General features: G+C 38.7%; 1 protein-coding gene across 1 annotated transcript; it reads right to left on the reverse strand.

Annotated features, from left to right (window-relative positions):
• Positions 1-73: 73 nt before the first annotated feature.
• LOC122980287 (calretinin-like) lies at positions 74-15,648 on the reverse strand. Its single transcript, XM_044348146.1, has 11 exons — positions 15,170-15,648; positions 6,814-6,890; positions 5,838-5,927; positions 5,650-5,730; positions 3,899-3,955; positions 3,225-3,302; positions 2,452-2,507; positions 2,313-2,352; positions 1,345-1,398; positions 840-911; positions 74-661 (listed from the first exon to the last, which is right to left on the reverse strand). The coding sequence occupies exons 1-11, from the start codon at positions 15,261-15,263 to the stop codon at positions 545-547; spliced, it is 816 nt and encodes a 271-aa protein (XP_044204081.1). The 5' UTR covers positions 15,264-15,648; the 3' UTR covers positions 74-544.
• Between the last annotated feature and the right edge of the window lie 3,748 nt (positions 15,649-19,396).

The raw sequence follows: 19,396 nt of genomic DNA on the forward strand, positions 1-19,396 counted from the left end.
CTTTCCCCGATTGCTGAGGTGTAACTGAACTTTTTTTTTTTTTTAATTGTGAGTGAATAATTGGGACAAGAGGTGTCATGTTATATTTATTCATTCTCTCAGTATTGTCTTTAATTGAACAGTACAAGCCTCATCAAATAAAACAAGATCAAATTTAAATAAATAGAATAAATGAACAGATGCTATAGAAGTGGGAGAGGAACATATATAGATATGAGATTAATGTAAAAATACAAATGCATATTAAAAATGGGAGGTCAAATAAATATAGTAAGTACACAATATATTTAAGTAATCATTGCTATAGGTATTTCACTATGGGACTGCATGTAAAGTTAAATTAAAAAAAAGCTTCAGAGGGGTAAGAAGCTAGAACATCAGGGCCAGCAGTACACTGTGTGCTTTCAGGCGCACTTTTGTTTTCACTCTAAGTGGTGTAGCAAGGTTAAGGGTCATACATGCACCAGGTTACATCAGGAGGTAAGAAGGAGGAGGCAGTAGTGGAGGGGACGCGCGGGGGATGGCAATGTCCCAGGCAGGGAGGTCACAGTGTGGAGTCCCGGCAGAGGACAATCTCCAGCTCAGTGCGGTACAGTTTCCCTCCATCCGACAGAGCCATGATGCTCTTCTTGTACCCCACAAGTCCTCCTGCTCCCACATCCTGCCAGCATGCAGATGATTTTGGGTAAAAAAAGACAGTCAGTGGGCACATTGTGGTCTATGGATGCTACAAATATACAGTACACTGACTGCGGGGGCATCACAAGCAGCTCAGTTCTATCTTTGGTGAGCAGAAATGTAATCTGAACGGATCGATTAATAGGCTGACTATTCATTACCATTTTGTTCTTGTCACAGAGGTCCTTCAGCAAAGCATCCAGCTCCTGCTCGTCAATATAGCCATTACCATCCTGATGAGAGAGACAACACGGGAGGTCTGAATTATACAGAGGAAATAGATTCTCCTCAAACTATACTGAAACTACTTAGGCACAGAGATGCTTTGAGCACAATGTACAAATTTCATGTAAATCCATCTTATAGTTAATAGATATTTAAGTAGGGACCATAGTGGTGGACTGGCTTACAGACCTACATTGCCATCACTAGAGCCCAAAAAACGGAGCATATATCAAATATTCATCAGGATAAATGGCAGTAAGTGGAAATATATAATTGATTTAGAGCCATAAGTGCATAAATTAGTGGCAGTGTGTAATCAGGCATAAGCCAATCTTGTAGAAAATATGGAAATATTACACTGTTACATACAAATTGCATAACACATAAACCAATAGAATATATATCATAGCACACATATATAGACAAACATGGTCTTTTCACCTTATCATAGAGAGTGAAAAGGGAGTCGAATTCTTTAACCGTAAGCCTGGTGCCCTGTGTGTACAAGAGAGAGAGAGAGCAGAGAAAATTGTTAGAAACTGCAGGATATTTCTAGAGAGCAGTAAAAGCTCCAGAACTGATATTAATCCATGCAGATTATGATAACTGGGACTAGAGTTGAGTTAATCCTGATCAGACAGACTAATCCTCTGTCAGAAAGGAATTGTTGATCTGCTCTCGCAAGCTCCAGTGTACGTATGGGAACGTACATGACGAAAATGCATGTGGGAGATCTATGTAGATTAATATTGAGCTACAAACACTGATCTTTGAGGTATGAATATGGTATTCATATCATCTATGTATACTCCCGATAACGTCCTCTAGCTGAGAATATACTCAATATGGTAAATGATTTTGAAGGATTTCAAGGTTTTTATCATCATTCTGACATGTGTACATGTAAAGGCTCGGGTAAAAAACAAAGATGAAACAACACATGTTAAAATTGCACAAGTATAGAAAAAATACTGAAAAATACCAGGTAATGATAAAAAAAAATAATAATTAAAAGTATAAATCTTTAAAAGTGTACTAAAGTATTTTAGCAAGATTAAAAAAACAGACAGGATTTTAATTTGAATAATTATAATTTGAAAAAATGATTTAAAAGAAGTCTTCTATCATGTTTTTAAAAATAGCGTAAATATAATTCCTTAAGGACTTAAAGTAAGTAAAGACGCATTTGTGTCAATGCCCCATATGTCCATTCAGTACTCTGATGACATATAATCCTCTTGTAGTGAATCCAATAATGTTGAATTGTACTATTCTGAATCTCCAGCCTGACTTCTCCACATCAGAGGAACAGGACTAGAGTCTTTAGTTGCTCATAAAAGTGTCTCACATGAATTAAATTATACTTAAATTATACCATTAGAAGAGTGTGTCTGTGTGTATAATCGTACCTGGAACTTCAGCAAGAAGTTTTCTTGGACGGGCAAGAGCCTGTGGTAAAACAAAGCGGAAGGTTTCGTTTTGTTAATGTTTTTTAAAAAGAGTTTAAATATGCACATACTGAAGAGAAAAAACTGAGGACAAGCTCACCTCGCCATCTCAGAGAGGCCCAGCTTACCATCGCCATTAAGATCAAACATCCTTAGCTGCAGAGAAAGAAGATTAGCAGGGAATTTATCAGAGAAATCATAGCAGACAGCAGCTCTTCAAATACCTTCATGTACTGTACATACACTAACATATCACACATTATACATGTGCATTTAAAGGAGCTTCAGTGGCAGCAGCTGAGAGTGTTGGCTGATTGAAGATAATGGCCAGAAAAGTGATGTATCAGCACTACAGGTGAGCTGGAGGGTGAACCCAGGCGTTGATGTTGTTCATGATATTAAAATTCAAGCCTTTAGGGACGTTATTTCAGTTGCATTATGTAGAAATGTAGCAGCCCAGTGCTACATTTTGAACATATGTGCATGAAGGCATTGTTGTTGGACACATATGTAATGTAATGTGTTAAGCAGGAATGGCAAAAAATGTTCTGCTTTCATGTTAATACTTACTGTTACTTTGAAGCATAACTGAATGATGCCAGAATCAACATATCTCAGTTGCAGTGTAGTGTGTATATACAATACGATATACGTATTTTTTAAAATGACAGGTTATTTTCGGCTTGTTGGCTGCCAGTAACAGAATAGATATCACTGCAATGTAAATGGAAATGTGGATAAATGGAAAACAAAGTGAATGTAGAATTAAGTTTAGTCTGAAAAAACCTGCAGTCTTGCACTCTTGTCATAATTTTGTAAGTTTGCCAAAGCAGAATGAGGGAAAAACTTGTGTTTTTGCTAAATGATACTCACAATTGTCTGTGTGTACTCATTGAGCTTCTTATCATCATAGTTTCTGTTAGCCTTCTTCAGCAGGTCTGACAGGAAACCCTGAAGAGAGTCCACACCGTCATTAGATTATATAATACATTTATGATTGGTAGTGAGCACTGAAGGTGAAAATTAATCGGGTTAATGTCTGTTCAAAGAGCTCAGGATGCGAAAATATTTGTTTTCAGATTTTTGTGTTTTTTTGTAATTTGGTTGAACATGCACATGTGCAGGTTCAGAGGCATTAGCACCAGTTATACTGTTAGCATGACAGAAGCTAATCATCATCTCAATAAAGTCTGATTCGTTGGTTATACTTACAGACATACACACATATATACAGTATATTAATCACATATTTATGGTTCAGTTGGGTTTTTTTTTTTAAAAAAGGTATCAGATATCAGTGTCTTTATACAGATGACTGGCTGTAATTAAGGATATTGTTAATATTGTTAATATTGCATAGGACAGAGTCTAACTGTCATGGTTCAGACTGCAGAGTAGAAAATGTTTTTGTAGGAACAGAGGTCTCTACAAATACAAATGTCAAAACTACACACCCTGTGTGAATAGAGAGCGCTGTACTTCTGTCAGAACAATGTGTGCTTTAAATCACGCTACATTCATTCGATTTAGTGCATTTTGTATTTTACCTTCAGCTCATTCGACTCGATGTATCCACTGCGGTCGGTGTCATACCTTCGCCAGGCCTGCAGGAGCAAAGTGATGTTGTTACAGTAGCTTTCAGAAAACATGCAACTCTAAACACAATGACGAGTAAAAACGCATTTGGCTTTAAGGCTGAATAACTTCTCTAGATATGATCTGACTTACAGAAAAAAAAGTACAATAAAGAGAAATGGCAGTGTTACGCGGGTGTCATCTGACATTGTGTAAATATAGAATTTGTCAAAGCCCTTATCAAAGATGGATACCTAAACCCCCCCCTAAGCACTCACTGCCTTTCCCCTGCAGAAAGCTGCGGTCCATTCATAATGTATGGCTGTCTGAGAATAGCTTTAAGACACAGAGCAGCCTGAACATCACACCACTGAAAACCCTCCTCAAACATAGAACATTGTGTGTGTGTGCTAGTTGATGTCAGCCACAGTGGACCAGATGTTCACTGCCTTCAAGGTTTCTCTCTAATTATTTCAGCATATGCAACCAAAGAAGGCAAGACGTTATTAATGATGGTTCTTGGATCCAGACGGATCCAGAAGTGTGAGTCTAATATGCTGCTGTTAACTTGCTGTCAAGGTATTAAATACCTGAGTAAAATAGAAAAAAGGTCATATTTTGTGATATTTAGAAGGTTCTTTGGAGCAATCTAAAAACTATTTGAGACTGGAGTTCATGTTTAATTATTAGACTAACAACAGTAAAAGGTTAGACAATACTGGCTTATCGTTATTATAAACTGCAATTTCAAGTCATTTGAAGACAATTTAAGTCAGTGACACCTTTCTAATGACCAAAATCTAATACTTTGTTTGTGCAAATTACCAATTTACACCCTTACTGGACAGTTTCCACTCCAAAGAAACATCTGTGGAAGATTAATTTCCTTGTGTAAATAGTCATGCCAGTGTCAACACAAGAGACAGTACACAGGAGGGTTTACTATTAAAGAATCAAGCAAAGGTCAGTACTCATGGTATTTGATTATTTGCTTATGATGTTTGATTAAAGGCCACAGGCCCTATTTGAGAAACAATTGTTTCCAAGATTAATCATACTTGGGTCACTGCCAGAGCATCAGGGTCACTAAATGACCCTGATGCTCTGAACTTTATTCAGAAACAATGGTGAAAAAGTTCTGACTTTGGTTAAGACCAAGGTGGAGCCAAAGGAGTTATGAAAGGTACATAAGATGATGTTTTATAATTTTGCATTGGGTTTTTATCCTGGGATTGAAGCCTCGGTTTGCTTTGTATGACACTTCATGCACAGTAAACCTAATCACATTGAACTCTTTGAACTCTTTGAATTTTAAATGTTGTGGGAGACCTGAAGGTTTAATGGCCCATCTGAAGATTTCCCACCACACATCCTAACTCGGCGGGGAAACATATGGACTTGTGCAGCAGCTGAACATGTGTCCCAGGGGGCGAAAACAGTAATGTTGACTTGAGTCATTTGTGGGGAAATGTCAGCTCAGCTAAGTGATGTGACTCAGTTAATTAGTGAACAACTTTCCCTTCACAAGATGAGAAATAGAAATATTTTGTCCTGTCCATTGTAAAACCTTAGAAATATTTAAAGCATTCAATTGTATTAGTTTTGGTGAGTTTGAAAGAGCAGATCTTATACAGTTAAATAATGAGCACACATTGCATGACATGGGGCAGGTGAATAAGGTGAATAAGGTGAGGGATTCATATATGATTATACACAAACTTACAGCCATGAACTCAGAGCTGGATCCCACAAACTCTCTGAAACAGAGCAGGAAGTTTTCTTCTGTGGGCAGAAGCTGAGCCAACTAGAGCGTTGAGGGTGAAGACACAGAATTATTATATATATTATACTTGAGACTTGTATTAAATGTTTGGTTTATTTAAACAGCAGTTGTATTTCATTTGTTCTTACCTCTGACATCTCAATTCTCCCATCAGCGTTCTTGTCAAATTTGGCCATGAACTCCTTCATCTTTTCTTTGAATGCAACATGTGTAGGATCCTGCAAGATCATGAAATAATAGATCACAGAGACATAAAATAATATGGTCTTTAGGTCAAACATATATTAAAGCTACAGTATGTATGTTTTTCTTTTATTTTTTTAAGTTGAAATGTGCTCCAAAGTTTTAAGTGAGCCTCGCCCTTCTAACCAATCGGAGCTCACAGCTCTGCTGCTGGAAGACATCACTGTAGCTTACTCACAGGCTAGCAAGCTCCCAGTACCTGCATTAGTTGAATCAAAGAGCCCCATTACTTCCAGTCCCCGGGCAGAAATGAATACATCGGGTGCGCACAATCATGAAGATGCAGGTGAAGAGCGGTTTCCTTTTAAGTGTCATGCTAGTGCTATGTAGCTTGATTCCCAGAACTTGCATATTGTAGCTTTAAGGACAAAACCATATTAAAATATGCGCAAACCTTTTCTCCCAGAAACTATGTTTGAATACTACTAATGTGCAACAGCAACTATGTTTTGTATAAAACATAATGACACCCGGATTATGTTTGTTTTAACAGGAAAAGTTGTTAATTAACATATGTGGCAAGTCACACAATTTTGTTAATGAACATGTCAGCATTTATTTTCCGTCCTTATGTTTAGTCACTCACAGCACTTTAAGGTCAGGGAAAGATCACTTTGTACACCATCCGCTCCGACCACCTGCCTAAAATTAGCTTGCGTTTCCTACACTTGAAACACACTTGACCAAAGAACACAAACCAGGCAGCACTTATATTTACCCTCAAAATGTACCTGGCAAAAGTAATTACTAATTTGTTGTGGAAATCAAAGAGACTATGAACTTATATTCAGTCATGTCAGCTACACGAGTCACTTTAGGGACATTTCACTATGTAAGTGTTCGGTGGCAGCACACACTCACCACGCCTGCTCCTCGCCTCGCAGTCTCCAGCTCTTTGAAGAAGTTTTCCAGCTCCTTCCCTTCGATGTAACCGTTTCCTGTGAAGTACCAGAGGAGCAAAATTAGTTTGGCACACATGTTATGAAGCTTTTAAATCGCTCGGAGCTTTGCTGACTGTTCAAAAGTTTGATTAAAGACTAAGATGTGGATGAAAGATTAAAGGTCAAAAGAGGTCTTTAAATTTTTGGAACAGTCGCCAAAAGTTGCTGGTCCAGTCTTCAGTCCTCAGTGATTGAATCTAGTAAGTAGTTTAAGAAGAAGTATTTCTAAGCGTATTTGGTTGGTTGTGTCTCCCCAAATTCAGTGTGTTACTTAAAAGACAAGTCTGAGCCGTCAATATTCACTGAAAAACAGGATAAGCATATGTTACATCATCTCTACACAACTGAAAACTTTTAATTGAAAACTGACTTTGATGAACTGAAGGCACAGCACGCAACAACCAGCTTGTGCCTGGAGAATATCCTGTATTCACATTCAAATATCGCATGCCAAATTTAGCTGTGGCAGGGACTGCTGTAGCAGAACAAAACTCACAACAGTCCAGTGCAGTTGGAGTGTTTTCTTGCCTAAGAGGGTGAAAGTGGGCAGTGAGTTTGATGCTTATTGGGGCATTCTGTCCCTGTTTCTAGATTTGTGCTTGTTATATGAGTCACATGACAGTGGGTGATTTAATACAATAATTTACTGCACTGGTTTGCCTGCAAGACAAAGCATAGCATATAGGACAATCTGCATTCTCTTTTTAATCATAAGAATGACTCATCTGCCTTCAATCCAGGCAGGGATTGGGGGGGTTGTGCCTTTTATTGTACACAAATAGATGTTAATAAAATTGTTATTTCCATTCAGAATAAAACACAGATGTACAGTATAAAATGCGGAGATCCACCCTTCTCCCCTCTTCATCTCTTAATCTCTTATCCTCTCATCTCCTTTCCTTTCTGATCATTTTCTCCCTCACCTCCCCCTCTTCCTCTCGTCTCCCTGCCCAGCTTCATTTGCACATTGTATTTGATAGGTGCTCCATGTCACCATCTGTGCTTGGTGCTTGAGCTGGTGTTTTAGATATAAACAAATCACTGCAGGGATACGAAGCTCTGGGTGTGGAAACAAAGCAAACAGACACAAAAAAACTAAAGGATGCGTCGCCTCAACATCACCTGACATTCATCTGTGGTTCAGTTTCACTTCACTTTCATTATAAAGCCTAAAACTGCTACAGCAGAGTGTTTTTATGACTTTCTATCAGCAGTTAGGATTGAAATTGAACAATGGCCAATCAAATTCTGTACCAAACTGTGTCTGGAAATGTTACTAAAGTGCTCAAAATCTGCAATACAAATCATTGACATGTTGACAAATATTTACATTTACAATTAGAAAGTCAAAACCAGTCTTTTTAGTTTGCATTGCTTCAGTATATCTATTGTTATTTAAAAGTGTACAATGATTGATCACTGTAAACTAAAATAATAACTACCTTTGATTTTAAGAGCAATCTTCCAGTTGTACATTGTTGATTAGTTAAACAGGAGTGAGCAGAGTAATCCCTCATTATATTACTTTCTATTAGCTGCATGTCAGGAGACTTCTGGACATAAACAAAACCTTTATATCATAATGTACATTTACACTCAAACTCTACAGTAAGTTCATGTTTGACAGAAAAAATAATAAAAATGTACAATTAAAAGTGTGTTTTTGTTGAAATTGTAGTGACATAACCTCAGCAGTTAATAGAGTAAATACAAGATGTAAATATATGGGAAAAAATGTTATAACTGGTTGGTTGATTGTCAGTCTATCATGTGCAACATCTACAGTTAAAAATGGTGAATATTGTTGTATCTTCACTATAATTCAGACACTTACTGAAACAATTGTTAATCTGTGCATGCATATTATTACCAAATCACATTACTTTAAAACTATTTGTAGAAATATGCTCACAGACTTCCACAGACACACATTGTTCTTCCTTGTGGCCACTCGGTATGACCTAAAGCACTAATTATTTCACTGGTGGTGCGTCCCTCTTGCTTGGCTGAACCTTAACAGCTGGAGATGCAGGAGTGGGATCAAGTGTGACGAAAAAGTGTGATCAAGGGTAACAAAACATGAGCGTGAAGGAGAAAGATATACACACTTACTCTGCACAATAGTATCAGCAAAAAGGTGCTTGTCATTGTGTTTGAATATTTGTCTTTTTTCATGGACATCAGCATGTATTCAGTGCACCAGGGTGAATGAAGCTGAGGCCAGATAACCAAACGACAGAAGACTGGACCAACAACAAATCCTGCTCTGTTTGCCTCTGCAAGCTGCACTCTGAAGTTAATCTGGTTTGCCACCTTTGCATCATTACAGAATGCTCTCCTGAAATTTTGTGAAATTAGACATGGAATTATAGATTTCTAATCAGAATAACATTTTTTTTGCTAAAGTTCATTGTACCTTGCTTAAATTAACTGCCTGAATTAAATTGTTCGCTAACCTTTTCACCTGTCACAAATGACATGTCCAGTTTACATTATCTAATCTAGAACTGAAGCACATACAGTACACAGGAACAAATAATCAATGATTTAAGTATGCGTGTGACTTTTAACAGCGCACATAAGAAACTGAATGTGTTCTCAGTTCATTGGGGCTCACTGCCAGAGTTAGTTGCAATACAAATCTCAGCTGCCACATGGAGCGCACCACTGCACACTGAGCAGATGCAGCCCAAAACATTGTCAAACACAGCTCAACTCCTGATTGCTCAATGGCAACTCCCAAACTGACTATCGAACTAAAATGGCTGAAGACCACAAAAAGGATGACAAAGACAGATCACTTCAAGGCGGGGCGGTGACTGAGTACTTCATCATTAGGTGTAAAGAAAAGCCCACATGAGTTACTGTACAGTATGCTGCAATATCACTTTTCAACTGGATTCATTTCTATGATTAAAAGGAAAACATGTTTGACTCTTTGTTTTTCACTCGGCATGCAGCAAACCTTTTCTTCATATTCCGTCTTGTTCTGTGTCCTAGTTTTCACTGCAGCCAACTGGAGACTCCAGTCGGTCGCTGCTGTGCTGCAGCTGTGGTCATGAAAACAACCTGTTGCTGCTCTAATGCTATCTTGACTGTCAACAGCAGTCCATCACCAAGATGTACCCCAAAATAGACTGTTTTACAGTGAGTGGACAGAAGACTCTTAGTTTGTGAAGGTTTATGTGCTCTAAACTGAAGCACACACACACACAGATGAGCTCCGTGAGATTGATTTAGTTCACCAGTAAAAATGACAAATTAAATTGTTTTTCATTGGAATTACAAACTTAATTTGGTCTACTTCAAATTTTCAGGATCAAATATTTCACCAGTCAGACATGCCTGTAATAGAGTCTATCTAGGTGGGGAAGTAATTAACTCAAGTTTCTTCAACCTCATTAGCACTAGTGAGGTGCCCTTGAGCAAAACATTTAACCCATGAATTACTCCAGTGGAGCCGTTTGAGGAAAATGTCTTTTCCTGATAGAAAATCACTGCAGCTGCTCAGATCTAAAAGGTTCTAGATCAATTAGCCATTGATCAACTGGCCATTTAAACAAATTATGTATCTACATCATTATCAGCTGATTGGTCTGACAAATTATGATGCTGTTTACTCTTGCTGTTGAATTCAGAAAATTTGTTTTTCTCCCATTATATGGCAAGACATAATTGTTTTTAGATGTGGCCTGTTTTGGCATAAATGGTCTCTATAGGTGGCAATGTTGGTTGTTGAAATGTGTGAAATATCCAAGCAACTATTGGATGGATTGCCAGATTTGGTACAGATGTTCATTTTCCACCTCAATATCAATTATGTACACTTTTTTCATCCCTTAAACCTTCATTAACTGATTTTTTGGCCACTTGGGGGCAGCAGAAACAAGCTGACATATCGTCACTTTTTAAGCTGGTATGCTGTATAAGAATTGCTTATTTCCACATATAGCAGTTGTGGAGGAACATTGTCATTCCTTTGGAGTTGTGTTTGTGTCCACCTGGTGAATTTAAGTCCAATATTCACTCTCCTTTAGCTCTGTTTTTGGTCTCTACCAACTCCAGAGTGAAATATCTGGCTCCTAAAGGTGCAATGTGTAGAATTTAGTGGCATTCAGCAGAACAGACTTGGCAGAAATGGAATGTAATATTCATAAGTATGTTTTAGTTAGTGTATAATCACCAGAAAATAAGAATCTGTGTGTTTTCGTTACTTTAGAATGAGCCCTTTATATCTACATAAGGAGCAGATCCTCTTCCAAGGAGGCTGCAATGTTGCACCGCCATGTTTCTACGGTAGCCCAGAATGGACAAACCAAACACTGGCTCTAGAGAGGACCTTTTGTGTTTTTTGTGAGTTTTGCAGCCACAGTAGGTTCTCCAACATGCTTGGAAGGGAAGGGGTAGTTTATTGCAATCTGCAACCTCACTGCTAGATGCCACTAAATCCTACACACTGGTCCATTAAGCTGCTAAATGCTCCACTATGTTCACCAGCTAGTCGCTAATTGTGTCTTTTTGCCGTTTGGTGTTGAGCAAGTAGTGTACAGTGGGTTTTTAGAGCTTTTTTCTGAAAACAGCACTGAAAGTGAACCAAAACAGTAAAGCTGTAAAGCTCCGTAAAGCCAAGGGGAGCTGCAGAGTCGCTGAGAATTCTCTGTAGGTTCATCACATTACACATTGTCATTTGATACATGAGAAAATTAAGGATTATAGCCACTTTAATTTATCATGTAGAGCTACTGTCAGGTAAAAATTTCAATGTGTCTGCTACTTTGGTTTATGACCAAATATCTGCAACATTCCCATCAGCCTCAGCTGTAGGACTACTTTGTTTTTAGTGCTGATTAGCAAATGCTAGCATGCTAACATGATCATGATAAATGTTAACTTAAACCTGCTACACATCAGCATGTTAGCATGCTGACTGGCACTGCTGTGTTTTGAGCCTCACAGAGCTGCTAGCATGGCTGTAGCCTTGTTTCAATATCTGTGGCCCTTCAAATAGTAGTTGAGTCGTCAGCAAGCAGAACAACAAATATCAGTTATAAATGATTCATGTGACCATCTTCGGACCTGCCACCCCTGTAGGTACAGTCAGGTTGTGATTAAGATTTTGCTAGGTTAGGTTAAGGTTAAGGAAATATTGTGGTCATAGTTAAAAGAAACAGAAGCAGGAAAACGGGACACACACAGTGAGTGGTCTCTTACAATGAGGCTGCATTGTGAAAGCAGCAGAATGGGACACTATTGTCAGGCAACATTGACAGATGAATTGTAGGTTTATTGGTCAGGGTTTTGAAAGGGTTTAATATTAGAGGTCAGAGGTTTTTCTGAATGGCTTCGGAAAATAATCCCTCAATTGAAGTTGGAACATAAAAATCACTAAAGCTGAAGACTGGCTCATAGAGAGACAGAGCGGGACGATGATGCTTTTTCAGCAACATTCGAACCTACTGACCTGACAGTCGTTAAGCCATATGGAGTCCAGACATGCTTAAAACTACTATTATATCATATACAGTGATGGAATGTCACCAAATTTATTCAACTACTGTACAATTTTGAGATACTTGACTTGAGTATTTCCATTTTCATCTCAGACTTCTACTTGACTAGATTTCAGGGGCAAATATTGTATTTTTTGCTCTTTATATACACTGGCATGACTATAGATTCTACTTTGTTGTTTAAGATTTTACATATGATCCAGATTATATATAAAAACTAGTTATAGATCCCCTCCAGGCATGTTTAAGACATAAAAATATCCTTTGAAGTAATAATATTTGTCTGTTTTTTTTTTCCACAAAGACATTCAGTTAAGAAGTAATTTCTTAAAATGACATCTCCCTCTTTCAAAAATCAAGAATCTATGAATATGCAAATATTTTTATATTCAAACATTTAACTACAAGACACAAGTTGTCTCCTAATTCAATTATAAGTCCACTCTCGCTGTGTGTGCACTGTGGGTTTTAAAGGTGCAGTGTGTGGAATTTGGTGGCATCTAGCACAACATATTTGGCAGAAATGGAATATAATATACATAAGTGTGTTTTAATTAGTGTATAATTACCTGAAAATAAGAATTGTTGTGTTTTTGTTACCTTAGAATAGGCCCTTTATATCTACATACCGAGCAGGTCCTCTTCCATGGAGGCCGCCATGTTGCACCGCCATGTTTCTACAGTAGCCCAGAACGGACAAACCAAACACTGGCTCTTGAGAGGGCCTTATAGGTTCTCCTATCTTCTTCTATCCTACACACTGGTCATTTAAGTTTCGACATCACACAAATGAAAGTTGTACACTGGAACACAACTGGCTCCTAATTAGTTGATGTCACAAATCATGCTCGTAGGTATGCCCTTTAAACTCCCGTTTTCGGTGAGCACAGAAAAATTTTCCACCTTCGGCAGATGAATGTAAAAACAACCTTCTAGTGTCAAACTCTGCAGATACATCATTCTGCACAGTGAAGCTCAAACATTCGAGTGAAGTAAAAACATGGTGACACTTTATTTTACTGGTCCTTTCATTTTACGCTAATTTCCTGGAAATTTTCTGAGTAATTTGCAGGTTTTTATTGGTTATTTTTTTAAGACATTTTACAGAGAGAGTGGTGTAATTTGGTACAAATTATAATATAAATTAGACTCTTGATTATTCTTTCACTGACAGAAAATACTTACCTTTTCAGTGTGTAGGTTTGTGCTATTTCAGTAATTTTCCTAAAAGTAGCTGCTGTAAAGCTGTTAATTTTTAGGACATTTCTTTGAAACGGTTATGTAATTTGGTAGTAGCTATACAGGAAATGTGCTCATTATAGAGTTTTTAAGACAATTTAATATGTGAATATGTACAGTACCAGTCAAAAGTTTGGACGCACCTTCCCATTCATTTGACTGACAATGCGTGTCCAAACTTTTGACTGGTACTGTAGTTCGACACACAAAACTACACACTGAAAATTAAGTATTTTCTTTTAGTTAAAGAAAAATCACTAAACCAACTCAACATTTTTTAAAGTGGTTTCTTATAATTTGTACCAAACTGCACCACCCTCTCTGTAAAATGTCCTAAAAAATAACCATTAAATACCTGTAAATTACTCCGAAAATTCCCAGGAAATCTGTGTAAAATTAAAGGACCTGTAAAATAAAACATCACCCAAAACATATTTTTGAGTAAAAGGGGACTTTAAATTCAGCTTTAATCAACTGGCTTTATTAATGTGTCAGTAATAATAATCCATTAATAATAGTCTATAACAATCACAGGTGTGCACAATGAGTGCTTTTATTTTTCATAGCCTACTTAAATCACATTTTTATTATCAGTTATGTACTTTTACATTTTGCATTGCGGTACGTCTTCCACTACTGTATACTACTACCAGCACACACACACACACACACACACACACACACACCATCTTCCTATAGTTGGCTCCATCCTTCCAGTTAATTCCCAGTAAGCTTTCAGACGCTCCTCCCAACAAACTCCAGTAGAAAACACCCCTCTCTCAAACCATTTTCACTCCCCCTCCCTCCCTCACCCTTCCTCTCTCTCTTTCTCGCTCTCTCTCTCTTCTTTTCGCTCCTTTGCATCCTTTCCTCCCTCCCCCCTCTCTGTCCTTCACTCTCTCGTTTCTTATCACCCTTCCACCACCCTCATTTCTTTTTTCCTCTCTTTTCATTTTTCTCTCCCTCTTTTTAACCTCTTTAACTCCCCTCTCTCTAAGTCTGACGGGGTCTTATTTCTTTTCTCTCGTCACAGACTAAAAACCACTGTTGACATTCCATGACACATTTAAAATGGGACAAATCGCATAAAATGCAGTAAATCGCTGTACAGATTACATTATAGGATATTATAGTGATATTATTGTAGATTAGCAAGAAAAAGCGCATTAAACACTCATTAGGCTACTGAGTTGGTTCACAGCAGACACACACAAACTGAATTAAGAAAATCAAACATTGACAACAACATTGACTTTTGACATGATTTCCTATATTTAATTTCATAATAGCTGGGGCAAATATATCATTTTTCTTTAAGCAGGTAGTGATTTTATTGTAATATTGTCATTTTGCTTGTTTCACTTTTAAACAAGCGCTTCAGTGGATATAAAACAGAAGAAAGATAGAGAATTGTATTTTTTTTTCTCAATAAAACACTTTTCTCTTACCATGGTTATTTTGCCCCTCTAATAAATATCAATTTATCAATCAATTAATCCCGCCCTTATCGGACCAATAGACACTGACCGTCTGCGTCGAAATGTTTCCAGATGTCGATGAACTGCGCTGCGGTGAGCTCAGCCAGGTGCAGGTGGGGCGGCTGCTGTGCTTGGGTTGCCATCTCTGCTGTTTCTCCCTCCTTTTAATCGACTGTAGTAGTTGGAGATAAACTTTTCCCGGTGTGGAGCTCCTTGGTACTGTGCGGCGCTCCTCCTCAGCCGGGGCTTTTAAACCCCCCGCGGCGTCCGCGCTTCTCCTGCCCGCCACACGGGGGCGCCTCCACCGTGAAGAGAGCCCGGAGCTGCAGCAGGAGACCAATTACAGGAGGAGGAGGAGAAGGAGGAGGAGGGCTCTCCTGGGCTTTGCATATGAGTTGCCATTAACTGCTGTCCAAGCTGCTGGTTTGGTAGCAGGATCATTATGCATCATCCAATCCTGCTGCTCTCATGAGGAGAAAATTACATCAAACAATTTATCCTGCAGCGGGGCGCCCTGCTGGCTCCGGTGGATCTTGTAGGATCTGTGTCATCCCTGTCTCCTCCAATCGTTTATCTCCCTGCACTGTGAATGATCAAATAAAGACTAAATAAATTAAATAGGCTATCCCATCCCATGAGCCACAACACCTCAGGGGGAAGAACTCAAAACAATAAAAACGTACAGTGATGAATGCATCTCCATGTTCCAGTTAGGACCACTTTTTCTTCCATGTCACTCATTTATCTACACTCTACTGACTTTTGATTTGAACTGTCTCACAGATAAAACTGCATCCTTCCTCCATGCAGCCTTTACTTTCACCTCCTCCCTCCCCCTCCACCTTTCGCACCCTCCATCACTCTCCCTGCGGAGGACGGAGGGGCACTCAGTCTCCTTGGCCAATCCAACGCATGCTTGGCGTAAATCCAGGCAGCAGTGGAGCCACTGTTGCATAGCTACTAAATCACCAACACGCCTTTGTTCATTCTGCAGGATCAACCATGCACTCCTCCTATCTTTTTCCTCATCTTCCCCTCCCACTGTTGGTGCAACTCCCTCTCTGGTTTTGGTCCCCAGAAGCTGGTGTGAAGGATGGGTGCTGGGGTGGGGGGAGGGCGTTCAGATGGAGAGGAGGCAGAAGAAGAAGAAGAAGACACTTTATCTCTTCCCTGCAGAGCTGTGCATTGATCAGAGAGAAGTGAAAGAAAACAAAAAAGGAGTTAGAGAAGACAGATAGTGTGCGCCTAAAAGTAGGATAAATGCATATGTACAAGTACTGTATGTATAAGTAGGAAAGGCAGAAATAGAGAGAAAATAAACAGAGTGGCAGGGTGGGGGAAGATATTTATAGGAACTCCCATTATAAACCCTAAACTGTATGAATAATAATCACAGAATTTATAGGAGTTGTTTGCTGAGCTCTCTGTTTAGAGTGATGGAATGAATAGTCTAATGGAAGAAATGTGACAACTATGATGGATAAGGGACACAGATGTTAATGGACCTCTGATCACCGTTCAAGTGGAGAAGTGTCATGTGAATATGAATACTTATGTGCATGTACATACAATATGTACACGTGCCGTATACACGGACACGCTCAAAGACAGGTGTACATGCACACATACAGTGTGAATTTTAAACAGGCTACTGATAGGAAGGCAGAGGTGTTCGTTTTGCACGCCAGTCATTACACATTTGTGGGTCACAGATTATAGATAATTATGCAATCTTGTTAATGCTGTATTAAACACATTGTATGAAATTTAGATTAGCTGAAATGGCTCATTGTTGATAATTAACATGAAAAGGGAAAGTGGGAAGAGGAAATGTTGCAGGGTGGCCAGGTGTTTAAGAGGCTTTTCAGTTCACTTTAATTTTCTGAAATGCACTGAAAATGAAGCATTTTTGTTGTTATGAATTACACAGCAAGCAGTGCAGAATGCCGGCTTGTGTTTAAACCAACAAAGAACTTATTGGTCATACTGAAAGATAATAAAACCATGACCTACAGGTCCAGGTGTACAGATATACTAATGTAAACTGAATGAAGACTGGTTGTAATTGAAATAAGAACAGAAAAGTTGGTGCAGGTTGAAACTGTGAGTTAATGATTTTTCTTATGGATGATTATTACCTTCAGTGTCTGCCTGTCTACATCTGTCCTGCTTCAATCAATGAAAACCATTTACTCGTTCACTCTGTCTCAGCCTTCCATTAAGTAACATAAAGTAAAATCAAAGCTTTAATAGTTGAGATTTTAAATTATATAACTCATGGCCTCATGCTTTCAATGTCTCTAAAAAACAAAGTTCTTGTGTCACGCTGTGATACAGCCTCCGAGAATGAACCTTATTCCTTTTCTTACAGACACTGACATTAATCCAAAGGAAGCATCTTTTCTCAAAGAGTCAACAATAATTTTAACCTTTTGAGAAGTAAAAGTGAAGCAAAAGTTGCCGAAGGTTTTCTTTCCTGGTTTATTTTGGTTTTGGTTTTGGGTGCTGGGATGCTATGGTTTATAGGATGAGACCCTTATTTATGCTTGAAACAAATGCAGAGGAGTAAACATGTTATATTAAACAATAGTGTCCTTTGAATAACACAAATGCATCAAATAAAGGGTACAACTTCTTTCCTTTCACTACAGCGAGAAAAAGTCTGATGATTGCTGATTTACTGCAGTCAGCAAGAACCTGCTTGACATACTACTACTGGTCCCTACAAACTGTGAATGTGTGCTGTACGTGTGCGTGTGTGGGGGGTATTTTTGAACCTGAATGCAGGACAGCAGCTGCCTGATGAGCTCCTTGCTGATGTTTGCGTGCGCTGAGTAACCTGCAGCATGCAGCCGAGTCATGGTTGAATCTCTCAGTGCCTCATTCTGATTTCTGCTCAACCAACAAACCAGCACGCAAACCAAAGAGTCAGATCACCTGACACCATCACTGAGCCTGACATGTATGGAGAGAACAGATCAGAGTTAAAAAAATAACAGTTTATAGAAAAGAGAGGTCAGAGGGTGTGAGGTGTCAGGGTGAGTGGTGGTGACGAAACAAAAAACATGTTCTGCTCTGATCAATTGAACTTTGACCCCCGGCTGCTGACCCTGTTTGCAGACATTCAGATGTGGTTTGCTTTATTGGCTTTAGTAGATGTGAATAAATGTGATTCAGTTGGTTGTGTTGACCTCTCTGCAGAACATGAAGACTTAAAACATCCTCCATTGTTGTCTGCGACAAACACTTTGTGTCATCATAAACTACATGTAATGGTTGTTTCTGGAACTCCGACATTTTTAAGTCACAGATCCGCTCAAACGTGTTACGGGAAGAATGTTTATAATACAAAATCACTTGATGGTAACTGCCTACAAGCTGAGAAATCAGACGGCTGTAAAGTAACCATAGACTTATATAAAGATGGACCAGCATGGTGTGATATCACCTATTGGTTTGCATCAGAGCCGGTTTGAAGCCCAGAGTTGATGATTATGGTTGGCACCATCTTTTCATGTTTTCCATTTGGAGCCAGGACCTCCCAATTAAGGAAGGTAAACTTACTGAAATATTGCAGCAACAGTCCAATTTACTGCAAATCCCGGAACCAGGGAGAGCAGCAGGTGAGCAAGCTGTCAATTAACGCCCACACAGCAGACATCAAAGCTAGTATAAGTCTTCAAATCTTATTAATGGAGCAATCATTTCCAAAATGACCACCAGCACTCATTAGAGGGCCTGAATTTAGCAATTGAAACCAAAATGAGTCATCGAAAAAAATGATTTTTCGAGCCAGCATCTAATGGACGTCGGTGTCATTGCACTTTAAGGTACTTCTACATTGGCTTTAGCTTCAAGCCATTGGAGTTGCACTTGAAAATAACAAAAAAATCTCTGATTTTGTATTGGCTTTAATGGAAGGAGAGCTTTTCAATCAAAATAAATCATGTTTTTGTTCATTTACAGCCAACTGTCATAGTTTTTCCCCAGCTCGAAGGTCTTTAAATAGATTTTCCACCATCCTGTGGGTTTGTATTTTCAATTTGTCCTGTGACACATTTTATGATCCATGACTGAAATGTCGGAGTTCAAGCAAATATCCATGCAGGACCATGATACAGTCCTGAATCATCCATGTTGGTTTAGTACTGCATATCCACACATTAAAGATAACTGCAGGCAATATTCAGCATGCAGAGTACTGCATGCTGAATATTGCACTTACAACATGCCTACACTTGGTATTCAATACATACACCATCAGGACACATAAAAG

This window comes from Thunnus albacares, chromosome 1 (genome assembly GCF_914725855.1).
Source record: "Thunnus albacares chromosome 1, fThuAlb1.1, whole genome shotgun sequence".
Lineage (NCBI taxonomy): Eukaryota > Metazoa > Chordata > Actinopteri > Scombriformes > Scombridae > Thunnus > Thunnus albacares.